The sequence below is a fragment of the Podarcis pityusensis genome, assembly GCF_964106645.2.
Source record: "Podarcis pityusensis genome assembly, chromosome: 15".
In the NCBI taxonomy this organism is placed as follows: Eukaryota; Metazoa; Chordata; class Lepidosauria; order Squamata; family Lacertidae; genus Podarcis; species Podarcis pityusensis.
Window position 1 is genome coordinate 5,190,745 of NC_138040.1, and position 26,765 is coordinate 5,217,509.

A 26,765-nucleotide genomic window follows, 5' to 3' on the forward strand; every position below is an offset into this window, starting at 1 on the left:
CTCATCCTGAAGCAAAGTTCTTAACCTGAAGCACTATTTCTGGGTTAGCGGAGTCTGCAACCTGAAGCGTATGTAAGCTGAAGCGTATGTAACCCGAGGTACCACTGTATATCCATAAAGACACATAATTGCTCACTGCTATTAGGTATTAGACAACACAGTATCAAACCATATAGAGTTGGATAGACAGAAACAAACAAGGAGGACAGACATCACTCCAGGGGGACGGTCTTCCATAGCCAGTTTGTCTACTAGCATTGGAGGAGGCAGCTCTGCAGCAACTTGGACTCTGAGCCACTCAGAGCTTTAAAAACCATGTTTGACTCGTGAATTTTCAAGGGGAAAGCTACAGGCAAGATCACTCCATCACATACCTTTTTGTCAATAAGGCAAGAGTCAGAGCAGTTTGCAAAATGCAACTCTGAATCAGTTGTGCTTGAATGCAGAAAGTGGAAAATGGGAATGCCTATGTCGAAAACTTTATATCCCACGCAACAACAAAATACCAGGAAGCTCAAGCCATCCAGGTTCCAATGCCAACAAAAAACGTCCTGTTTGGTTGTGGCCAAAATGAACATTCACATTGAACCAACATAAATAGTAGTATATTAGCAGCCCAGGTAATGGTAGGTAAAGAGGAAGGAAGAAAATAACTCTTAAAAATGTAAATATAGGGAAAGTAATTGAGTTAATATCCTGCTGCTAAGAATTGCATAGACCCCTTTATACTCATATGCTCCCATATGCACTTTAACACTAGTTAGATGTACCCTTTGCAATGATATACCAATATGTAAGCAATGTATTGGCCCACTACTGTGCCTTGGAGAAGGTTCTGCACTTATAAAAACCACCGGTCACATCCTTTTCCAGTCTCTGCACATGAAGATTTTCCAAATAAAAAATACCCTGTACATTGTGTATAAATCTTCTGAACACCCGGGGGGGGGGTGTGATTGACTTACACCATCAGTTCTGAGCACACTACAAAGTGTTATACATCAAAGGTTTCAGTTGGCTGAAAACAGGAAACTGCAGAATGAGTCAAAGCCCAAGAGAAATATGCAAATATGAATGGATAAAGAGACAACACAGTGTCAGCAACCAATGAAAAATGTTGAGATACTTAGGAAAGAGTATCTGATGCTCACATGTGGCCACGCTTGAATCCTCTGCTGCCGGAAATCAAAGACAACACTCACAAAAAGATGTCTGGCACAAATATCAAAACTATAAGGCTACGCAGATTCTGGGTGCCAGTGACAAGAGTGTGTAGAGTTATGCTGGAAGCTCAACCTGGAGTTAGAGATTCTGCACAGGAACCATTGGCATGAGTGGGACCTGCAGCTGGCTGGGGTTGATAGGACTTGTAGTCCTAAAACATCAAAGGCTCTTGAGGGACCTTGAAAACTAACCAGTTTATTATGGCATAAGAACTGGACTCCATACAAAATTTATGCAAAAATGAATTTGTTAATCTTCAAGGTTCCAAAACCCCCTTTGCTGTTTTTGCTGCAACAAGTTTTACACAACTTCCCAGATGGAATCTTTTGACAGCCTAAACATCATCGGTAATAATATATAGTCATTTCTCTTACATGTCCAAAGGGATCCAGGTGGTTGTTGGTGAGCTTTAGCTTCTGAAATGACACTAGCTGGCGCATCCAGTGGGCTCCTGTGGCAGGTGAATCTGGGTGGACATACAATCGCCCAGGCATCGCAGGCTCAGCCTTACCTGCCACCATCCTGCGAGGGGAGCAAACACAGAAAGGTAAGTTTTATGGTGTTCATTTGTATATTTAATTCAGTACGATATGTTTTGCCCAACGTCTCCAGCCATTCAAGGACAGCTACAAAATCATAACCATAAAAGGTTTCTAAATGAGTGAAGAAGGACAGAGCAGAAATCTGATGGATTGTGAAGTAAATACAGCAGATAAAAGACAAAAAAAACCACTTTGTTTTTCAACTACCAAACACCAGCCATGAAATGCGAGCCTTGTATTTTTATTGTGTGCTTTATTTTTAGAGAGAGCAACATCAACAAATTTAACCTAAAGATTTTTAAACAGCCTTGCGGGTAGTATGAAAAGGTCTCTGCTCTTTGCTTCCATAGTTCACCCAACTGATATTCTGAACTGGATTTCTTTACTTTAAATTTACCATCCTTCAGATAAGTCCAAGGACGGTTTGCAGACACACACACATTCACGGTGGTATTCAACAAAGTTTTTCTCAGACATATTGAAATTAATGGACCCAATTTAGATATGTTCATTAATTTAAATGAGTCTACCCTGAGTGAAACTTTGTTGAATACCCCCCAGTGCTTTTTGAAAGCTTGACAAGCTTTGTTATAAAAGGTGGGAGGTGGAATTGTGAGATTTGATGGAGACCATCACTGTGTTTTTCCATTTTTACTTCACGACTTCCGGAGCTCTGCTTTGGCACTGGAAATTATATTCCAGAGCTGGACCTCAGATGAAGCCCTGAGCACGTTCGCCTTTCCATCTGCCATCTCTTAGGCTTCCTCAGTACTGTTGATCTGGTCCAGTGAAATAGACAGTACTCCCACAATTCATTTGGGGAGCAAGAGTTCCAGCTTAGTTGAAAACCCAGGTTGCTACAAAAGACTTTCCCTCCCTTTCACTGCCCTAGTTTTCTCACTAACCCAACAAGATGAGCATTCACTGTCTGCCACCAGCTGTAGCTTAGTGGTAGAGCACATCCCTGGCATTTTGAGGTACGGTTGAGGAAGTACCACCTACCCAAAATGCCTGGAGAGCTACTGCCAGCCAGTGTAGGCAATAATGAGGTAGATTGACCAATGGTCTAATGCAGTATAAGAGTTTCCTATTTTGCTATTTAAATCAGCCCTTAATTCAGAACCTTGACAAATGAAATCTTTATTTTTAGAGGAAGCACCTGCTTTGCATACAGAAGGGCCTGGGTTCAATCCACGGTGTCTCTAGGTAGAATTGGGAAAGACTATTCACTGTCCTAGCAGCTGCAACCCACAGTTCACAGTAAGAAGCAATAGCTACAAACACACACACACACACACACCCCTTGGGTCATAAGAAGTGTTCATTGAGCACCTTCCCAAAACCAAGGAGACTGTGGAAGGAGAATGCGGGTTAAGAATTAAACACTCAAAGCTCCCACAATTAAGGGATGTAGCCTGGAGATATACATCTCATGCACACACCCCTCACCTTCCTTCATATCCTCTCTCAAAACTTTATGGTGACGTCCTTGACTTAACTCCGTAATCCTTATCCCAAATTGTAACCCCAGCTGAAACAAAAACTGTCACGCCCACTTTCTCCCATTTGTCATTTAGCTCTTCCATCTGTTGTTTTTCCTCACTGTCAACACTGAGATTGTAAGGACGGGGAGCTTGGGTCACATCCACACCAATACATTTAAAGCACAGGGCTTTCCTCCAAAGAATCCCCACACAGCTGCAATTCCCAGCACCCTTAGCAAACCTACAGTTCCCAGGATTCATTTGGAGAAAGAAATGTGCTTTAAATTGTATGTTGTAGACGTAACTTTTTTTTAACCTTTGAAAGTGCAAAATCCTAAGTACACCGATGAATAATCGGTGAATAGCATCTACTGGATGATTATAAACATTTTTGCACAAGGCCACTTTGCAGCGACCAAGTCTGCAAGCCTCAGGAATAAGCAGCTACCATTGTTTACGAGTTGCTCACAGTATCTGGGATATCTGAAGCAGCTTCCCAATCAGTGTTATTGAACCGAAAGCAGTCCTTGTTTACACAGGCAGGGCATCCCTGAGCATTTAAACCAACACACTTTTGCTTGCTCCACTTAAAAACCACTTATTTAGAAATATATATAAATACAGCTATTTCATTTTTAAAAAATCAAAACAGTTTACAGCAAACATTTATAAAAACATACAATAAAAACCATATAAAAAGTTAAAATCAGACATCTATTAGCAATTGTGGGAAGAGATAGTCTTAATTCCTTGCATAGAAAGTTTTCAGTGGGTGTGTAAAGTTTAGCACAGAACAACACATAATGCATTAATGGTGTCCAGAATAGAGCCACAGTGCTCTAATTCAAAGTATAAGGAGCAGTGTTTTGATGTTTCCAATACTTGCTCCATATATAGGGGAAGTCTGCCTCAAACCTGCCCCCATCTGCAAAGCCAAGTAGAGGCTGTGCAGGTTACAAGTTCCCAAAAATGAGAGTGTCGAGGTGCTTAGGGATGAAAAGGTAAGTAAACATTGCTTTGCCAAAGACATTTCCTGCTCTTCCTGTTGCAAGCTACACCACCAAAACTGAACTACCATCCGGATGAGGCCGCAACTCTAGATCTGCTGGGGTGATTTTAATTGTGTCATTTCAAGACATACCATTTGTTGTCGCAGAATTTGTACCGGTGATCGTCTGCAGGAACAATATCAATCAACAAGATGTACTTGGTCTTGGGGTTCATCCCAGTGACTTTCACTTTGTAACTTGGAAACATCCTCCTTACAGAAAGGACACAAAGCAAACAAACAAAAATTGACATTAGGTCAGAAGGCAGGGGCCAAATTGAGAAGCAAACAAGAATACCCTATAAGCCTACTCCAGGTAGTACTGAGGAATGCATACATATTTTCACTGTGTGTGTGTTTGATTGTGTGTGTGTGTGTGTGTGTGTGTGTGTGTGTATCATAATCCCTAGATTCCCAATTTTAACACCCCCCCCCAAAAAAAGTTTCTAGTATTTGTAGAACCTGAGATACAAGGCAGTATTCTTTTCATTTTGCCTATGTGAGAAACTAGCCTGCTCCCTGCACCCCTTCAGTGTTTTATTTTGCACCCAACAAGAAATTTTCCTGCAACCAGTCCAAGAAAATTTATTCACAATCAACTGACTGGTTTATGTTGCTGTTTGGTACAGGACAGCAAGATGACACCTGGTTAATGTGCCTACAGCCAGCCAAGCTATTTTGGCACCTGAGACAGAGAATTTTCTCTGGGAGTAAAAATACAATAATAAAATGAGCAACCAACAATTTGCTGCCATCTTATGAAACCCCCGAATCATTAGCCGGAGGCAGCTGTTCCACTCTGCCTAGTGGCAGAACCGGCCCCGGTTATATAAAAGCTGAGTACTGTTATTACATAGTAATTTGCAGTCATATCTTTCTCTTCAATAATTTCCCATGAAGCACTCTAGGAGCATTTTGAAAACATTTCTATGCAAGATTCAGAGACTTGGGGAAATGTGGTGTTATCAAATACACCTTTCTCCCCCCCCCCCCCCCGCCAAGTGCTCCCTAAACCAGAAACTGGTTGACAGAAAGAGTGTAAAATTCTCCCTCAACATATCCCCTTTCCCTCAGTTCTCCACCTAAGAAAAATAAAACATTTCCCTCAGGTTCTTCTCAAATTCCTCCTCAAAAAAGATGGCAGTGGGGTACCTGTCACAACTCCATTGGGCTTGATAGTCTTATCCTCCTCATAAATAAGAGATTTGTATTAGTAAATGAACAAGGAAGAAAGACAAGTCCTGGTGACAGAAGAACAGTCTCTGTCTGTGGGGTGAACGATCCTTGTCGTCAGAGCAGCCATTTTGTAACCGCTTGGGCAAAAATCCACAAAATGGGTTCCTTTTAGAAGACCTTTGAATCAGCTCTTTCTAACACCCTTGCATAAATTCCAGGTGTTTACCATGTAATTAGTTTGAGCTCAAAAGGGGGCGGTTTACCAAAAAAACCCCCAAAAACCAGCCATCTTTGATTTCTGTTCATAAGCTGTGCCCTTCTCTTAACCTTGGGACACAGATAAGCACCTGTATAAATACAGTAGCATATTTCAGTTTGCAAATATACAGACTAATTCACACTTTTTAGAGGGAGATGAGAGAAATGCTACAGAAAGAATCTAATTTTAAAGCCAAGGTTTATTTTATTTTTGTTTTGTTTTAAATTAGGCCTTAAAAAAAGCTTATACCCAAAAATGAACAGAGGTTAAAAAGGAAAAAAAGTTCGGTATTTAGAAGTTTGTTCAGTATAATTTTAAACACAGCACTGGAAGATTCTACTAGGATATTTATGAGCCTGACTTCTAAAGGGCTCTTTTTTGTCTTTTGCCTACCGAACATTTTCCAAACTGTAGCACATCCAAGCTGCTAAAGGAGCAGAGATCTGATATACTGTAAATGTTAAGTGCTTTTTAATGGCATTTAAAATTAAGCTTTAGCATATGGAATTCATATAGAGTAGACAAGTCAGAGTTTATAATGTTCTTTAGAATAGCCCTCTAAAATAAATAGAGTGCAGTGAAGCCTCTACCATAATATATACAGCCGAAATTCTTTGAAAGGATAACAAATTAGGACTCACATCTGATCTTAGGTGTTGCTTAAGTTGCAACGTACTCTGTAACTGCCTTTGGTAGCATTTGGCTTCACAAATCAAGCTGGGTCAACGAGCCACTGGATCTTGCCAATTTTCTGCACCCTTTTCCAGGAAAAAGCCCTAGGTATGAAGTTTTTTTTAAAAAAAGGAAAAATTCTGGCCGTGCATTGACATTTCATCATGATTATTAGCTGTTGCATTTTTGGTGTCTGCAAGCACCATGCCAGCGACTTGTCAGTTAAATTTTCTTAATGAAAATGTATTTCTCAACCTCTTGGCAACTGCTGGGGTTTTCAATCAAAAGCTTGGGCAATACAGTATGTGTATGTGTTTTATATATTTGTGTGGGAAGAGACACTATGGATCAAAAGCCCGGCCTATCCCACCTCTCCAGTAGATTGTAGCAATGTAGTCATCAAAATTGGATAGAAACTGAATTTGTGAGATGTTTCTCTTTTTCGATTGAAACAAAGGAAAGCACAGGTGGAATGAGATAATCGGGCAACTATCCGACCCAATTGTGGTTGGCAGCATCCAAAACTTGCACACCCAGGCCAAACGGGTCGGTCTGTCCTTTGAAACAGCGGACTATAATAATAGAAGTCATTCTCCAGTTTTCTCAGCTAGCAAGTCATGTGGTTATCTGGCTTCTTGAATGGCACAGAGACAGTGAATAGAAAAGGCAGGGGCAGCTCTACATACCCTCCAACATTTCCCCAATGAAAATAGGGACGTCCCATTCCATAATTTTACTATTTACACCCCACACATCTTACTGGGTTGCCCCAACCACTCTGGGCAACTTCCAATATATATAAAAACATATAAAACATTTTTAAAAACCACTTCCCTATACAGGATTGCTTTCAGACGGCTCAGAGGTTGGATAACTCCATACCCTCCAACATTTATCCAACGAAAATAGGGACATCCTAAGGAAAAGTGGGACATTCCAGGATCAAATCAGAAACTGGGACAGCTTCTCTAAATCAGGGATGTCCCTGGGAAATAGGGACACTTGGAGGGTCTGGCTCTACCTTTAGGCAAATTATGATGGAGGGAAGGCTAGCAAGCCCCCAGCCCCATTCCCATATTTCCAGAACAGGGATGAAGAGGCTTGGTGGCTGGCTGGGCCTGCCTTGTTTTGGCCTGGCTGCTTTCTCCCAATGTGCCACAGAGACTGGGATGTTGAGAAAGGCCCTGGAGACAGAGTGGCAGCCAGCTCAGGATCCCACAGCCCAACAGACATCACCTGTGCATGTTCACCCATTGCTACACTGACACAGCGCATGCTGGGACTGCTGATGCCCCATGGCAGCATTTGTTTGAGAGTGAAGGAAGCAGGTGTCAGACAAAGTAGTGAGCGGGTAGCAGCAAGGAATTAAAAGGAATGATACCAGCTGGATGTACCACAGGGCCTGCTCAGCACCTCCTAACTCAGTCTGCTGAGGAAAATCAGTGAAGGGCCATAGCTCTGTGATAGAGCACCAGCCTTGCATGCAGACTCAATTCCATGGCATCTCCAGGTAGGGCTGGGAGAGAGACTCCCTTCCTGAAATCCTGGAGAGCTGCTGCCAGTCAGTGGTAGACAAGACTGACCTAAATGGACCAATTTTCTGACTTGCTATATAGCAGCTTCCTGGGTCATTGTGATAGTTTTATGTTCTAGTACTACTTCTATCAGGTAACTGGGGGGATGCTGGCCTGTTATCAGCATTTGTTTTGGTTCAGGAAGTGTGGATATGGTAAAGGGACCCCTGACAGTTAAGTCCAGTCGCGGACGACTCTGGGGTTGCGGTGCTCATCTCGCTTTTCTGGCCAAGGGAGCCAGCATTTGTCCGCAGACAGCTTCCGGGTCATGTGGCCAGCATGACTAAGCCGCAGTTTCACATTAAAAGAAGGATCAAATGAATTTCTCCCCCATTCCATACAAACCACACTTTGGCCAAAGGAAGGGAAAAGCAGACTGAGTTCACTCAGCAATAATTGGGAAGTTTTGTGGTAGTTGCCCCCTCCCACGTTGACACCACAACTTAAATCTTTCACCCTAGCTTATGAGCAGGGGAGGAACAGAACACCTCCAAAAGTTTGCAAGTGAGTTTTTAGTCAGACTATAGCATTGGCAGCCCCCCCCCCCAAAATAAATAAATAGATATCTCTATATCAGAAACTATACACCTGGGCTTCATGGAGCTAGACTATGTTGAGATGCACATCTTCCTTTATTAGTTGGGGAAGACGACAGCTGTTACACACCAACCCCATGAAATGTCAGCATGGAGAGGAACTGTCGCATCCAAAGTTCTCCAGCTGGCCTTGACATTCTAAAGAAGGGAGACAGAAAAACCCACCACCCCACTAACTATGTTCTCTTCCATCTGTATACTGTACAGAGAAATGGGAGTTTTGTAAGCAGAGGAAACAAATAGATTACCAAGTCAAATTATTGACTTACTTTCTATGTTGATTTGCTCAGTGGGGAACCCCTGTGAGCTGCAAAGTATTCTGGATAAATTCTAGGGCAGGAGAAGGGCTGAATGGTCTTACATGGCCTTTGTTTGGAGGGGGGGTGTTTTTGCACATGAAAACATTATACTAGAAATGGGTAATAAGGGCAATGTTCCTCAGAAAATATGGTGGCCACCTTCCAATATCTGAAGGGCTGTCTGATAGCCACCAACATAGATGGCTTTAAAAGAGGATTTGACAAAATTAATGGAGGAGAGGGCCATTGGTGTCTACTAGCCATGATGACTATGTTCTGCCTCCATTGTTGATCCAGCAGTCTTTTCTTATTTTCTTAAGACTGTGACTGGGGTTCATGGGAGATGGCATCTAGCAACATCTGGAGAGCTGCAGATTCCCCACCCCTGAGACATCAAATGGAGGACTATCTATTCTACTTTGGAGGAAAGGGCTGCATCCATGCCACACAACCACTGCTCTTCAAATAGCTCCCAATGAGCCTATTGCATGTAGATCAACCGTCCCCAACTTGGCACCTCATAGATGTTCTTGGACTACAGCTCCCATCATCCCTGACTGTTGGCCATGCTGGCTGCCGGGAGTTGTAGTCTAACAGCATCTGGAGGACACTGGGTTGGAGAAGGTTGCTGTAGACGTTTCTGGACTGTCTTTCTATGCAATCAGATCACTTTGGCAGCCCTGCGTAGAACACGGCACTGCTGGTGGCCAAGTACAAAGAAAATTAAGAAAAAGGCCAGGGCTAAAATAGCTAAGCGATGAAGTGAGAGTGACTTATTAGGTCTGATAATGAAGTGATCCCTCCTCAGTTCAGTTTGTCCTGGGCACATTTGGATAGTCACAAATGGCTTTTAAATTAACTGTTAGAGGAGAAACCACTTAGGGGATTTGTATTTATTTAAAAATCAACCTCTTTTTTTTAAATTCCTTCTAGCAGTCCCACAGTTCCTGGCTGTGTTTGGCGGTTATTGACATAAAGCCAAAAAGTCCATCCAGAGATTGATCAGCCTTTGAATCACAGAGTTTATCTGGTAGGGGAGGTAGGAATGTGTGTTAGACTTTTTGGTTAGGGATTTCTGGCTTGTTTTGGACAACATCCCCAACCAGTGAGTCAGCAGCAGTGCCAATGACGGAAGTGGCAGAATCCCTCATCCCAACCAACAGAGACATATACTTGTATTGGCAGAAAGAGCATCAGGTGTGCTTGTATGTGGGAACTGGGCAACAGCCTCTCAGGAAAATAGCAAGCTGGCTTATACCTAGTCAGACCATTGGTCCATCTAGCTCAGTATTGTCTACACTGACTGGTAGCATCTCTCCAGGGTTCCAGGCAGGAAGTCTCTCCCAGTGCTGCCTAGAGATACCATGGATTGAATTTGGAAACTTCTGCATGTATAGCAGATGCTCTACCACCAAGTTACCACTTGTCTCCTGAAAATAAAACAAGATTCCTGACCCTGGAGTTTTGCACTAAGGGTTGCTTTAATACAGGAAGCTGTGATATAGAGAGTCGGTCCCAATAGCCCATTTAGCTCAGTGTTGTCTACAATGAGTAGCATCAGCTCTTGAGGGTTCCAGATGGGGCCTGGAGATGCCAGGGACTGAACCTGGGACTTTCCACATACAAAGCATGTACTCTCCCACTGATCTATGGTTCTTCATAGAGAATCCTGAGATCCCTTCAGAGTCACTTCTTCCAGTGATACCACCATAGGAGGTGCAGGCGTTGGAGAATTCCAATGGAAAGGGAAGTAGAATTTGGTGCAGGTAAGGAAATTAGTCAAGCAAATGTGATCAGTATTTGTTCACATCATTGTTGAGGGTGGGGGGTTAGGTGCACAAACAATACCTGACTGGTGATTTTTTTAAACATTGTTTTGACATTTCCTTTACATTGAAATGGTTGTAAGCTACATAAATAGTTATGTATGTTCTTTTTTATACAGCAGACAGCGAAAAGAATAACATAATATTAGGCAGAAAGCAAACTGCAGTAGAATGGAAACAGTGCTTGTTGTGACAAACACATGTTGGAACAGAAACCACTGCCTAATTCTATGTTCACCCCTCTGTTTAAAGCCACTTTTTTTGCACTTTGTTACAGCTGATGGACCTTCAGATTCTAAGAATAAGCAAAGACTAAAGTCCAACCGCTTACGATCTAGAAAACACTTCTTAACTCAAAAGAGTCAAATAAAGCCCATTATGCTTCACTTCATTTCAGAGTGCCATTTAATATGACCCAAAAGAAACCCAGAATGTTGAAATATTGTTTAGCTAGAGCCGTAGCTACAGGGGGGCTAGCCAGGTTTTTTGCCCTGGGTGAAGCCTCCAGAGGCGTGTCATTGAGGCTCCCGGCCTGTGTGTGTGTGTGTGTGTGTGTGTGTGTGTGTATGTGTGTACATAAATGCACAGGGTGGGTGGCAAACTAGGTCTTTGACCAGGGCGAAATAAAGCCTAGTTTTGCCCATGGTTTAGCAGTAGCACTCAGCAGGGCAGAACTGGATGGAGGGGGGGCATTGTTTACCTGGCTTCTCAGGTGGCTGGGGAAACCCAGCCAGATGGGTGGGGTATAAATTTATTATGATTATGATTCCCAGTGCACAGAGGTCACTGCTGGTAACCCAGGGAAGGAAGGAGAGGGAGGCATAGTTCAGGTGTAGTAGACGCAATCTGACGCTCAACGGTGCACCTGAAATGAGCAGACTCCCCTTCTGCCTTTCCCCTCCTCGGTTACCAGCAGCGACATCCATGTTGGAAAACCAAGTGTAACACTGGCCCAATTCACTCCGCCACCTACTACTGTTCTTTAGATCTAGCACCAATGGTGGAATCGTAGAATTGTAGAGTTGGAAGAGACCCTACCGGTCACCAAACCAACCCCCTGCAAAACAGGAATCGTAGCTAAAGAATTCTCATTGCAACATGTTTTTTTGGAGGGGGAACGTGGCTGAACGAAGAACTTTCCCAATGCTTTAAAAACAAAGAAATGCAAGGAGCATGCGCACTCCCATGTTGTAGGAGGGAGCCTACAAACTTAAAGAAACAAAAAGAAGCCGCTTCAAATTGCAGAAATGGAAAAATTAAAGTTTGATGGATGAAAAAAATATTTTCATCCATCAAATAACTGGAGAGGATATGTATTCAAAATCTAGCATTTTGTTGGCAACACGACTTTTTGAAATTTTTATTGGAGGGGGGTAGACAGAGGAAGAGACAGAGCCATTTCACCTTATTACACCAAGAGCAAACTCCTATATTCACCAGATAAGTGTGAACGTCTTAAGCTGTTACCTGTAATTCTATAATTGCGGAACATCAGTATTGAGGGCAGAATTCAACATTCTCCCATTTGCATTGAATCAAACAAACAAACCATCAAGTTTCTAGTCCTTACAGCTGGGCTTGAAACAGTATGGACAAAATCTGATGCAATCTAGTGGGGCAAGGCTTTCAGTGTCTCTTTGTCCCGCAATCCCATTCCCCCACCTTGCAGAAGAAGCAAAGCCTTAGCAATGGTGTCTAAAAATTGTTGTAATTTGCATTCTGCAAGCTTTCCTTGGTGGAAATTTTAGGTTGCCTCCTTTTTTTTTTATCCCCACTTCCTTTAAAAGCACAGATTATACTAAGCCTTTCGTGTATGAGACAAAGAGTCAGCAGAGGCCTTTTGGAAGAAGAAAAAGAGGCAGATGACCCTACAGAAAATACTTTAGAAAAGATCAAAGCACTTCCCACTAAGGTCCCATTTTCCCAGGGCATCAAAACCGTCCCATCCCCAATTTCTCTTATCAACCACGCCGCTCTCTGCCATGACGTTCTATATACAAAGTGAGGGCCGTCCTCTTTGAAGTGCTGGATTAGCCTGGGCCAGATCCTTACTCCAGAATAACAAACAAGGCAAGTTCAGCGGGAGTTCTCCTTGCTAGTTCATTTTTCAACCCCAAATCCACTTTTCACCAAACACAGGAAACCCTGAACCTGTGGCCTTGCAGACAGATCGAAGAGATTTATCTGGTGGCAGTGCCATGGAGGTTATGTGGAAAAGGGGGAGTTTTTATATTTGGGTACATGTTTTTATAACAACTCATCTAATTCTTTTTTTAATATTTAGAACATTCTCTCACACATCTCACAGGAAGGACAGTTAACCCCATACCGTTGCACGAGAGATTTAAACAAAGATTTCATTACCATAGGAGGGGAACAGAGTTTGGTTGCTTTACAAGCTGGTTTTAGACTCTCCCAGTGCACCACCCACACCTCAAAATTGACAAAATTCCCCCCACCCCCAAAATAAAAACCCATAACAGAGCTAAAATTAGATTCCCATTTTATTCAAATGTAAATCTTGAAAAGGGCCCTATAAATATCACAGAAGTGGGATCGCGGTTAACGACCCTGCTCTGTTTCATAACCGCTTTAATTGCTCCCATAAAAGACAGAACCAGTGTTCTCCTAGGGGCCAAGGGATGGTCTCTTAAAATCAATAAGCCTTAAAGGATGCTGTTCAGAGAGGACCCAGCCATCGAGGGTAAGTTGTCCCACCAGCTTCAGCCCACCAACAGAGCAGGGGATGTGGAACAGAAACACTGCACCAGAGAACAGCCTCCATCACACACAGCATTTTGATTTATTTTTGCATGCCATTCCTGACTTGCAAAAATCTTGCTCCTGCAATTGTGAGCCTCACTGCTCCAAGCAGAATAATCTGTGAGGCAGCAAATTCTGGGATGGGCTCACTACTTAGCGGTAGAGCACCTACTTTGCATGCAAAAGCTCCTAAAATTCATTCCATGCCATCTCCTGTTTTTTAAAAGGAGGAGCAGCAACACAGTAACTGCACAAAGCAGATTCTCAACAGCCAGGCTGCAGTCCTTTCCCTAACAGGAACTGTGGCGGAGCTATGTTTTTGAAGCCCTGAAGCTTGAAATGTTGTGGAGGGCCATTGGCAATCAGCAATGAGGTCTTGATAACCCCTGTTGCCTTATTCACATCCAGCTTCGTTAACAGAGAGCTTCTTTGCAATGTCATTTTCTGGAGACAATATGTAGAAATAATTTAAACGCTCTTCAGCAGAACAGTCAACTTGCTGCAGTGCTCCACCTTTGCAACACCTGCACCACTGACAATCAAACTTAAGGATTTTCGAAATAGATACCACCATAAATTAATGATTTGAGTCATGGAACTCAAATTGCATCTACTGGACCCAATTCTTTTAAGCAATGTGGACGAATATTGATTTCGGGCCCCCTCTGGGATTCGGGGCCCTGAATAGCCTTGCCATGTCCGATGACACTGATCTAGACCAGCGGCCTGATTTTGCCAACAGATGTCTCCGGGAAAGAAGGGCAAAACCACTCAGAAAGGTGTTTTAAATACAAGTTCATTGTTTAACTTTGATAAGATCAGCACAAGAGAAATTGCCAGCAAATTCTGCTTTTTGGAGTTTGCATCTAATGCATAATTTCCAATTAACTCTTTTTTAAAAAGAAGAAGAAGATATTCTGCATGCCAAAATAAAGTCATAATAAAACTCTGGAACTGGAAAAACACACAGATTTATGCACTGCGATGTTCAAAGCCTTGTATACTTCTACACACCATATTTTATCCATGAAGGAGTCAACCCATTTTATGCAAAGTTCAGGGAACTTGGTTAACATAAACTTCTTTTTGTTTAATCTTTTGATGATTCCCCTTATAATATGAAATAATCGCTCTGAGTTTCCCCGCCCCACCTTCTGTAACAAAAACAGTCCAACGTTGAAAAGATAGCGAGTGCATTTTAAAGATGTTTCCACTTTATAAATCACAGGCTCTTGGCAACAACGGCATGCCCATTTGCAGCGTGGAGGTTGCTCTGCTTTTTCAACATCCCCCCGCAGATCAAGCCTACAAGGGAGTAATGAACCTAGTACGTAGACGCTAGCAATAAATTGCTGGTAATTTATAGGGCTGGCCTTGTTCTAATGCATTCAAAGGGGAGGGAAAGAATAACGTTTCCAAAGCTGATTGTAGCTGCTGGGACACAAGTCCTCCCTTGTATCACACCCCCAATCTTTAAAAATCAACCACGATCGCTTCTCTTTTCCACCTCATCAGTTCACCAAACAAGTTGGAGAAGCCCTGATTATCCAAATCCACCATGGACAATCCTTGGTGTTATTTGAACAAGTAAAATCAAACAAGGAGTGTCCATAGTGAATATGGATAATCAAGGCTTGTGACCACCAGGGGCAAGAATTAGGATGGTAATCTATTTGGTACCAGGTTGATGTATTGCCCCTGGTTGTACAGATATTGGGAGAATCCTGATGAAAATGGAAACAAGAGTGAAAATTGCCAATGTTCACTTATACATCCCATGTTTGGAATGGAAATGAATCCCGTGAATGGGGTTGATGTTCTCCTGCAGAAATAGCAACGGATTTTCAACCCACCATAGCCCCAGACCACCACACCCCTGCCTCTCCCCCACAATGTCTGGGCTTTCTCCAGTGTTAGTCATCCTCAGTCAACCCATTGAGATTAATGGACCCAAGTTAGGTCAGGTTCACTCATTTCAATTGATCTACTCTGAGCAGGACTAACATTGAATAGAATCCTCTACCCGCAATTATAGTGGAGAATTTCAAAGAGGTCATTGGCGCAAGGATCCAGAGCTCAACTAAATAGAACACATACAGACAAAGGACACACACACACATTTAAAAGCAACATTTAAAAATGACAGGATTTTAGAAACCTACCTTCCAGCTTTAGTAATGATCATTTCTGTGCCAGCTTCGTGAAATTTCTTCCATAGTTCTTTCTCATGCAGGTACACCTTGATGTTCTCAATGGTCTTCAACAAGCCAATCAAACAAAAAAAGAAGTGAGAAAGCCACAAAAACGTAAACTGAGAAAAGTCAAACAAAACACAGCTACTGAGGAAAGTCGGTTAGGCCAGACCAAGCAGTAAAGAGAAGAAACAAAATTGGATTTTGTTGCGAACTAAAGGCCAGGCTACCCAGCTGACTGCTCTGGAATTACTCCCAAATCATGCAGGCTCAGCTGTTCCTTGAGTCTAACAAAGCCCTGTGCAGGAGCCACACATCAGCTGATCAGTTATGCCTGCAAAGCTCTTTAGGCTGAGCCTGGTCTTAATCCGCCCCACACCTGGTTCCTATATGTAAGGTTGGTGGGTGTGGCTTCGCTGAAATGGCCAAATGGGGAGGCGTAGGAGGACCTAATTATACCCACAAATCAGAGGTTCCCCACCCCTGAGGTAGAGGCTGTGGGGCTGTGCATGCCAACCCCAGCTCGACACATGCAGTCCCACCCACTCCATTCCTGACCTTTCTGCTCATGGGACAGTTTGAAGTGGCAGCGGAGGGGGGGGGGTTAAGTGCATCAACTCAACACGAGAAGTGCTCTGGTGTGAAGACAGAGGCTGGAGGATAGGTTTGCACACGTGGCCCCACAGTCATCGTCATAGGTTCACAGCAAATGTCCTTGTGTCACATCAAGATGTGACCATCAGACTGTTTCAACTACTGCAAGCTTGTGGCAATGAGAAGATCCCACAGTACCGAGTCCACTGTTTCTACAAGCTTCCCTGCTTACCCCTATGTCTATAATTTCGCCTGCTGTCAGTGCCATTTTAAGCACTGCATACAGAAGTTCCTTGGTTCGGTTCCTATCACTCCCTGTTTTCATTTATTGTTATTTATGTACTTTAAGCATCAGGTAGCAGCTGATGGAACAGACTTCTGAATGAGAGACCCTGGAGAGCTTCCAATCAGGGCAGACAAAACTGAGTTAGATGGGCAAAATAGTCTGGCCTGGGGTAAAAGAGGTGTCTGTGGTCCTTTCTAATAATTTTTTACAAAATTCACACCTTTAAGAATATCTCTTGGAATTAAAAGCAAGTGCCTGTACAGTTTGCACATGTTTACTGAAAAGTCCAACTACATTAAGTGAGGCTTAGTTACCTTTTCAGGTAGGTAGGAAAGCTTGAGGTTGTGAGGATAGAGGCTCAACCTGAGGCCACCTATAGAGTCACTAACCAGATCTAATCAGCTGACTAGATGGACCAAAGACCAAAAGAAGCCTCTCATTGGTTGACTTCACTGAAATCTGCATTTCCCTCCATTTAATGGCTGGTGACTTGTATTTTACTTTAAGATCAATTTTCTTTGACTTTTCATAATCTGCTGGTAATTTGTCTTTTGCTTTTCCTCCCCCTCCCTCCCCAAATAATCAGCTATCAATCATCAGAGCAAACAAGAGTTAAAACTGAGCTTCAGGGCTTGAGGCATAATTGTTATTACTTAAATGCATGTTGAATTTATAACACAACTGGTTTGGGATTTTTTAAAATATAATTTCAGGAGCAAATGCAGGCTCCCTCTCAGTTTCACCTCTCAGCTTTATTATTATACGACTGGTTATAATTCTGATTCAGGAAAGTTGTCAACACTTTATAAAAACACACTTACTAAACAGATTTAGCCAATCAGGAGCCAGGGTGGATTTGCAAGGAAATTTACAATCTTTCTCCCCCTTTTGGCAGAAAGGTACACAATTACATTTAATTATTGCATAAAAATGGCAGGATCTATAACTCTCTTTTTAAAGAAAAAAACAAAACCAACAACCCAAAAAATGTGATTACAATAAATAATTTGGCATATAATACTACTGTGTGGTCAGAACTTTTTTTTTCTAGGAAGGTTAGCAAACAAACCACATGGTTAAAATCAAACAAAAACAAGGAAGATGGTGCAGGTTTTTAAGCCAGGGTTTGCCCCCCCCCAAAAAAAGTGAATTAAAAATACTCCATTCTTGTAAATCCTGGGAGCCAGTACAGTGAGTTAAGTGTGTTAAACCTGGAGGGGGGAAGGGGGACCTGTGTTCAAATTCCCTCTCAGCCATGCAGCACACTTGGGTGACCATGGACCTTGTCCCCATATATCTCAAACTATAACCTGACTACAGTGGTACCTCTGGTTACGAACTTAATTCATTCCAGAGGTCTGTTCTTAGGCTGCAACGGTTCTTATCCTGAGGCGTGCTTTCGCTAATGTGGCCTCCGGCGTGCAATTTCCGTTCACATCCTGGGGCAAAGTTCACAACCAGGAGCAGCTACTTCCGGGTTAGCGGAGCTCGTAACCTGAAGCGTCTGTAACCAGAAGCGTTCGTAAACAGAGGTACCACTGTATTAGGGTTGATGTGATGATAAAATGAATGGCGGATAATGGTGTGTGGCACTGTCAGCTGCTTGGAGGAAAGGTCGGATATAAACACAATAAATAAATATATTATGACCCCTAAGAATTGTCCATAGAGGAGATTTTAATACCCAGTGTTTCTGTACAGGTCTCTATTATGGGTGTGCCTTCTCATTCAAAAGATCTAAGCCCAGAACATGCAGAGAAGCAACAGGCAGCCTCCTCTGAGGACCAACCGTTCTGCCACATCTCTACACTGGGAGTGATGGAGCGATCCACACCCAACGCAGAACTGCAACGAAACGGCCTGCCATCAATAGAGGCTCATTGGAGGAAAGCAGCAAGCACAAAGCCCTCACTCGTGTAGAGAACCAACATGTGACCATCTCTGAAGGAAAACCATTCTTTGGAGCCTCTGCACTGGAACGACCCAATGAGCTAATCACACTTAAAACAGACACCGTGGAATTCCTTACCTCCAACAGAGGCCGAGCAGAAGCAGCCACAGAGCATTAAGTTATGCAGAGATACTACAGGGCAGCCTCCTCCATTGGGAAGGCGATTTTGGTGCACAGGAGACTTTAACAACTACATTTGTGTTTTGGAACTACTGCTTTAAGCAGACAAAACCAAATACAATCGGGAGCTGATTATATCAGGGAAGGGTGTCAAGCATGATCTTTAGAAGCATGAGCCCTGCTGGATCAGGCCAAAGGCCCGTCTAATCCAAACCTTTTTTTCACACAGTGCCCAGCCAGATGCCCACGGGAAGCCTGCAGACAGGACCCGGGTGACACAGAACTCTTTCCCTTCCTGTGTTTTCCAGCAACAGGTATTCAGAGGCATATTGCCTCCCAACCACGGAAGCAGAACATAGACACATTGGCTAGTAGCCACTGATACCTTTATCCTCCATGAATTTGTCTAATCCTCTTTTGAAGCCATACAAGTTGGTGGCTATAATTTCCTCCTATTGGAGCAGATCCATAGTTTAATTGCACCCAGTGTGAAGGACTCTCCTTTTGCCTGTCCTGAATCTGTCAGAAATCATTGTGTGGGTGTGAATTCTAGTACAGTGGTATTTTGGTTGTTGAACTTAATCTGTTCCGGGAGTCCGTTCAACTCCTGGAACCATTCGAAAACCAAGGCATGGCCTCCGATTGGCTGCAGGAGCTTCCTGCACTCAATCGGAAGCCGTGGAAGCCGCATCGTACGTCCGGCTTCCAAAAAACGTTCGCAAACTGGAACACACACTTCTGGGTTTGCGGCATTCGGGAGCCGATTTGTTCAGGAGCCAAGTCGTTCGACAACCAAGGTACCACTGTATTATGAGAGGAGGGGGGAAACCTCCCTCTATCCACTTTCTCCACACCATGCCTAAACAGACTCATTTAAACATGCTGCATACCTGCTCTGGATCTGGACCCTGGGGGCTGTTCAGAGGCGTACTGCTGACTCCCGCTACACCCAGAACAGGGGAACCCGTTGTGGTTTCAGAATGGCCAGGGGCCTGGGGTGCAGCAAATCCATCCTCCGGCTCAGACAAACTTTTCTCCTGGAGCATTTCCTAAAAAAAAAAAAGCAAATAAGGGGTTTTCAGTCAGTTGAGTAATTTCCTCTCAAATTCCACAAGTGAATATTCCAGACTTTTAGAAGACACCTGAAGGCAGCCCTGTTTAGGGAAGCGTTTAATGTTTAATAGATTATTGTATTTTAATATTCTGTTGGAAGCCACCCAGAGTGGCTGGCGAAACAGAGCCAGATGGGTGGGGTATAAATTATTGTTGTTGTTGTTATTATTATTATTATTATTCCATATAGCTCCAAAGGTTTGTTTCCCTACAGTCAGGATGGGGAATCTCTGTTGTAGACAATAGAGACCCCTGTGGAACCTTAAATGAAACACCTCCCCCACTTAGGCTCGTAATTAGGGGGAGAAAACGGAACAATTTCCCCATAAAAAATAAACAGCTCAGTTAATTCCAAGCCCAATTTTGAACCAGATCAGACCCTGTTGTATACCCTGAATGTCATCAAGAGCACAATCGAGTCTCAGCTGCCCACATTCTCCCACCTTGTTGCTGTAACTCCACCAGCAGCAGAGGAAGGAAAGTTTCCCACTCCTTCTGGCACCAGGTTGCTGCAGCTGCAAGCCACATGCAAGCAACATACTGGGAAATGTAATTTTCCCAGGGCTCCCATCATCTGCAAGGAGAGAGGAGCTGACCTTCCTTATATATTAAAAATCTCACCTAGATAAGAACTCACAGGGTCACAATTCTCATGTCCTATTTAAGGTGAACATTACAATCATCAAAACCCACTTTTCTGAGACCAAGTTTTTTTTATTCCTGTATCATCAATAATTAAGCCTTATTTCAGATTATTGCATCTGTCAAAGTCGGCTCTCTATCCTATGAAAGATCTGCTCACAATAAACAGACAAATATTATATATATATATATATATATATATATATATATATATATATATCTGACCCTGGTTTTAAAACAAGGAACCCATATATGAAGCAGGTGTAGGATCTCAAATGAAGAAATGCAGAGCTTGGTGGGCTATTTGGTAGAAACCATAACATCTGAATTGGTTCAAAATTAATGAACTTTGTTCTGCCGCTGAGTTTGTTTCCTTCTGCCCTCTTTTATCTTGTCTCATCTCTAAACTCTTCAGCAGTATGAAGAATATTCTATTCCCACGCTAGTCTTGCCAGCATCACATTTTCCTCAACATGAAAAACATGGCGGTCTTTTCCGGTGTTACAGGAACGGTCACTCTCTCCTGAGTCGAGAAGAATTTTGGACAGACTTTTTTATGCAGGGAAAATTCCACAGAACAAAACCATAGATGTGGCTTCAGTGAAACTGGAGCCCAAATCCATAGAATTAATTAGAATCATCATTAATCTCGCCTTATTTCTGAGATCGTGCCCAACTTTACTCAACGAGGAACCCAGGCTGAGGGCTAATGAAGTGGAGGAAGAGAGGGAAAGTGGGAAAGTGGTGACACCAGCACTCAATCCCAAAGAATGGCAATTGTGGCGGGGGGTTCCCATTCCCAAAGTCTATAGTTTAGGTAGGCCTTAAATGTAAATAGGTGAATACAGCCCTGATACTGATGAAGAAAAGAGTTTGTGAACAAACACCTTCACTTCAAAAGCCACAGTTCAGCCACATCCACCACACAACCTGGTATAAGGGCAGGTCTCTGCAATGTGTAACTCCACAAACTAGACATGTTTTATAGCCAGTCAGGTACTTGTCAACCACCACTCATCCACCCCTGTTCATACAAGCCCAAACTCAAAATACCTAGTGGGCATGGGTTTCTTTCTCAAAAACAAGTCATGCCAGATGAATCTCAATTCTTTTTTTGATAGAGTTACAAGCTTGGTGGATCAGGGGAATGCTGTGGGCATAATATATCTTGATTTCAGTAAGACCTTTGACAACGTCCCTCATGATATTCTTGTGAAGAAGCTGGTAAAATGTGGGCTGGACAAGGTAACTGTTAGGTGGATTTGTAGCAGGTTGACTGACCCAACCCAAAGAGTGCTCACTAACAGTTCTTCATCATGCTAAAAAGGGTGACAAGTCGGGTGCCACAGGGTTCTGTCTTGGGCCCGTTATTGTTCAACATCTTTACAAAGGACTTGGATGAAGGTATTGAGGAAACCCAGCCAGATGGGTGGAGTATAAATATTATTATTATTATTATTATTATGTTCATCAAATCTGCAGATGATGCCAAACAGGGAGGGGTGGCCATTGCTAGTGAAGACAGAATCAGGATTCAAGATGACCTTAACAGACTGGAGAACTGGGCTAAAACAAAATGAATTTTAATAGGGACAAATGCAAGGTTCTACACTTAGGCGGGAATAACCAGCTACACAAATATAAGATGGGGAACACCTGGCTTTCCAGTGGTCCATGTGAAAAGGTTGTTGGGGTCTTAATAGACCACAAGCATAATATGAATCAACAGTGTGATGCAGCAGCAAAAAAACAAACCCTAATGCTATTCCAAGCTGCATCAACGTTAGTTTCCAGATCAAGGGAAGTAATAATCCCGCTATATTCTGCCTTGGTCAGACCCCATGTGGAGTCCTGTGTCCAGTTCTGGGCACCATAATTTAAAAAGGATATTGACAAGCTGGAACGTATGCAGAGGAGGACAACCAAGATGATCAAAGGTCTGGAAGCCAAGCCTTATGAGAAACGGCTATGGGAATTTGATATGTTTAGATTGTTGAAGAGGAGACTTAGAGGGGCTGTCACATGGAGAATGGAGCAAGCTTGTTTTCTCCTGCTCCATGGGGTAGGACCCGAACCAACGGCTTCAAGTTACAAGAAAGGAGGTTCTGACTGAAAACCAGGAAAAACTTTCTTACAGTAAGAGCTGTTCAACAGTGGAATAGACTCCCTCAGAAGGAGGTGGCCTCTTCTTCATTGCAGCTTTTTAAGCAGAGGTTGGCTGGCCATCTGTCATGGATGCTTTAGTGAAGATTCCTTCATTGCAGGACTAGAGGACCTCTGTGGTCCCTACCAACTCTGTGATTCTGTTATTCTAAACCATACATGGCTGGTGGCCTTTGCCAAGCATGGTGGGTTGCTTGCGAGTCAGGTCAGACTCTATGAGAGGGAAGAGTTTCCCAGACATGACCACTGACAGCTTGAGGATCCCATTTGGCATAAATTAATCTTAACTCCATCCAGGAAGGCTTGAGGTTTGGCACCTCCTTTTAAACCACAAATTCCCAAGGTCCAGTTCTAACTAGGATCCATCAATTTTGGTTTCTCGTTTTTCCAATCTTATAATCAGTTTGTCCCAATTCCACATCAGCTTGCCAGCGTGCCTTTTTAAAAATTAAAATAATAATAATAAATTCTGCATGAAAATCGATACGCATTTTGCAAAGGCATTTCTCCTAATGCACATTTTTCTGCAACCAATTTCCCAAGGCAGTAATGCATTTTTATACATTATTTTCACTGATATATAGTTTTGTGCACAGTCTTCCCCAACATGTGCTTTTCCTGTAAAGGGGGAAAAAATGATTGGAGGACTGCATCAAAAAATAGGGAGACGTGCAACTTTCTAAGTATAGCTGCATTTCGGTATGTGCATTGGAAGCACAAATGAGAAGCGTTTGCATTAAAAAGTGAACCAAATGAATTTCTCCCCAATCCCTCATTCTAACCCAAGCAAAACCAAAAGCTGATTGCTTGCCTTACTGTTGCTCCTTGCTGCATTGTTTTTAATGTGGTATTTTGGGGTTTGTTGCATAATACATTTATTAATTAAGCTGCTCCAGGCCCTGGATGAGCAGAATATGAGAAGAGATGTAGCTCAGCAGCAAAGCAGATGCCTTGTGTGTAGAAGGTCCTGGGTTCAATCCTCAGCATCTTTGGGTAGGGATGGCAACGTCCCCTATCAGGAACCCAGGAGAGACACTGCCAGTCAGTGTAGGGACAATACTAAGCCAGGCAGACCAGTGGCATAGGACGGCTTTGTTTGTTGAGCCTGGCTGGCCAGTTTTGTAGTGGCAAGATTCTTGCACAGAACAAGGGGATTGGACTAAATAGTCTTCAATACCTCCTTCCAACTCTGAAATTCGAAAATTCAATGTCTTGATCCATTGCCATTCATTCACAGCAACATAAAGACCTGCCTTATATTGAAATAGACTATTGGTCCATCTTGTTCAATATTGTTTACACTGACTGGCAGCAGCTCTCGCTAGGGTTCCAGACCAGGGGTCTTGCGCTACCTAGAGATGCTGGGGTTGAACCCGAGGCCTGTCACTGAGTTGCAGCCCTTCACACAAGATTTGTTGCTTGGTGCTACATATGAAGAAGGGATGGGCTTGCACATATGAATGCCCTCTCCTAACTACCAGCTCACTCACCCCCAACATAGTATAACTAAAGTATACTTAAGAATGCAGCTTCAGACTATGATCCTAACCACATGGTGTTAAAAGTGAGGCAGGAACAAACAGCACAGGAGACTGACCAAACATCGTAAGTGAGCAAATGTGTTCAGCCACAAAAACATCAGAAGGGTCTGAGCCAAAGGCCCATCAAGCCCAGCATTTTCTTCTTACAGCGGCCCTCATAGGAAACCCACAAGCTGGACAGCAGCACTCTCGTAACTTGTGACTCCCAGCAGCTAACATTGTATAGGTAAAGGTAAAGGGACCCCTGACCAATAGGGGTTGCGGCGCTCATCTCGCTTTACTAGCCGAGGGAGCTGGTGTACAGCTTCCGGGTCATGTGGCCAGCATGACTAAGCCGCTTCTGGCGAACCAGAGCAGCGCACGGAAACGCTGCTTACCTTCCCGCCGGAGCGGGACCTATTTACCTACTTGCACTTTGACGTGCTTTCGAACTGCTAGGTTGGCAGGAGCAGGGACCAAGCAACGGGAGCTCACCCCGTCGCAGGCATTCGAACCACCAGCCTTCTGATCAGCAAGTCCTAGACTCTGTGGTTTAACCCACAGCACCACCCGTGTCCCATGGTATACAGGTACATAAACACACTAGAAACTTCCTTATACGCAAGTCAGACCACTGGTCATTGAACACTGTCTACACTGAACAGCAGCCACAGCTCTCCAAGAGTTCAGACACGAATATTCCTAACTCTACCTGGGGGTACCAGGGATTGAACCTAGGATATCCAGGATGCAAAGCAGATGCTCTACATAAGAGCTACATACTGCAGCTTGATCAGGCCGAGAACCAAGAGGTGGCCCTATACTGTATAGCTGCTGCTTCTAGCTTGGGTTCCCCTGGTCTGAAGAACTCCTCTGTGCGGGATAGAGCAGCAGTGGTGAACCCATGGTCCACGGGTCACATTTGGCCCACGCATCTGTTTCTAGTGGCCTGGCAAAGTGTTTGGCTGCTAAACAGACTCTTCCTTCCTTCCCTTGCACCACCCCATCACTTTTGTGCCCTTGGAACCTTGTCTGCCTGCTCTAAATCCCAACACCTAGGTTATTTGGACCACATTAGCTAGTAGGAGTCTGTTTAGCACCCTATACCCCCACTAGGTATAGATGAAGAAAGAAAGAAAGAAAGAAAGAAAGAAAGAAAGAAAGAAAGGCAAACCCATTGCATGTCTACTTGACTACTGCATGCCACAAAGGCCAGGTGGGCATCTCCAGTAGGAAAAGACACATGTCTGGGAAAAGACACATGTCTGAACTCCAGGAAAGCCACCATCCGTCAGCAGAGACCAGAAGACCAGGGATGGAGAAACTGTGCCCTACCAGATGTTGCTGGACTCCAGCTTTCAACATCCCTGATGATGAACTGTGTTGAATGGGACTGGTGGGAGCTGCAATCCATCTGGGAGGAGCCACAGGTTCCTCATTCCTGGAGCAGCAATTCTGAATTGGATTGGAAGAGTGGTCTGACAGTCTGCGGCAACTTCCTACGTCCCTGTGCTCCTGATGTATCCCCCCACCACCCTGCAGTTGTTGCAAAGGATTTTGGGGCATACTCTAATTTTACTCACCACTCCAACCAACCCTATCAGACCTCACTGTTGCACTAGAGATGTTGGGAAGCCTGGTCTTCTCACTGAGGAACCCTTGCTGAGCTGCTGAAGAACCTCAGTTTTATCCCAGAAGGAATATAGTTGGAAGAATATTGCCCTAGATTTTTTTTGGGGGGGGGGGGTCACCTTTCACACAGCGATACAATAGTAAAGTCCCACTGAAATCAATGGGGCTTCCATCTAATACATAATAACATTATGAGACTCTTAGGTAAGCACCAGGGAAGAGAAAGTGAAGGTTTGTGGGATGGGGGCCGAGGTATTAAAGACTGGGATAGGCTTCCAAAGAAAATGACATCATTTACCCATGCATCCTCAACACACACACTCAGAGAGAGAGAGAGAGAGTTTGGTTCACATTGTATCCAAATTCATTTTGGTTCAAAGCCAGTTGGGAACTCGCTCAGTCTAATCTCATGGAACAGAAGTGGCTAGACTCCCTAATGGATATAAGCCGTAGGCCCCAGAGTGAGCCAACACATAGCTTTTTATCTTTGTGTCTTTTACTAAGTTCTTGCAACTTCTTTCATAATGGCCCTTGAGATTTCTCCCCCACCCCCACCCCAATTCAAATACTTTGGAAGTTCAAGAGACCAAAATTCTAACAAACAATGTCATTTTTTTCCTCCCCCAAATTCAAATTTAGATAGCATAAAATGTGGTAGTGGTGTTTTTAAAGAAAAGATGTTAGAGTTACAGAGACGCATCATTACACACCCATTGGCGATACCGATTCCCCCTTAAAACTTTATAATTCCAGGACTTTTCCTCCGTTTTCTGTATCAATGCACACTGGCTGAACATAAGCTGTTTTTCAAGAAAAACATCAACGGCAGTATTATATGGTAGGGAGAGATGCTCTTTGGTTTGAGGAAAGCAGAAGACCTGGTGTGTGTGTTGTTGAGCCTCTAACATCTCCTTGGAAATACCTTTCTCCCCTCTCTCTTTAAATACATGAACTGTGTTGATTCTATTATTGCACTTGCTGTACAATAATATCTCTTTTCAGTCTGGGAATTATTTATTTTTAACAGCTTCAGGAGGTGACCCATATAAACTGAATACCAGTGGCTGTTCTTGGGAACGTAAAGAAATG

At 43.3% G+C, this 26,765-nt stretch overlaps 1 protein-coding gene and 1 long non-coding RNA gene across 20 annotated transcripts in view; one reads left to right on the forward strand and one right to left on the reverse strand.

Annotated features, from left to right (window-relative positions):
- Positions 1–26,765, reverse strand: part of TBX4 (T-box transcription factor 4) — a 126,849-nt gene that overhangs the window by 27,755 nt on the left and 72,329 nt on the right. For 15 of the 17 annotated variants that reach the window (XM_080983011.1, XM_080983013.1, XM_080983000.1 and 12 more), the window contains 4 exons: positions 19,497–19,655; positions 15,626–15,720; positions 4,392–4,511; positions 1,599–1,746 (listed from right to left, as the gene is read on the reverse strand). In XM_080983011.1, coding sequence (XP_080839137.1) covers positions 1,599–1,746; positions 4,392–4,511; positions 15,626–15,720; positions 19,497–19,655 — 522 coding nt within the window. Of the gene's footprint in view, positions 1–1,598; positions 1,747–4,391; positions 4,512–6,374; positions 6,458–8,567; positions 8,720–15,625; positions 15,721–19,496; positions 19,656–26,765 lie in introns of those variants that run through there. The other 2 variants (XM_080983007.1, XM_080983008.1) reach the window with 2 other exon arrangements.
- On the forward strand, positions 1,631–11,086 carry LOC308464193. Of its 3 annotated transcripts, none has more exons than XR_013979937.1 (2): positions 1,631–1,771; positions 10,978–11,086. It is a non-coding gene; the product is annotated as an uncharacterized lncRNA (long non-coding RNA). The 3 variants fall into 3 exon arrangements; XR_013979938.1 differs by lacking the exon at positions 1,631–1,771 and adding an exon at positions 6,382–6,513; XR_013979939.1 differs by lacking the exon at positions 1,631–1,771 and adding an exon at positions 8,871–9,904.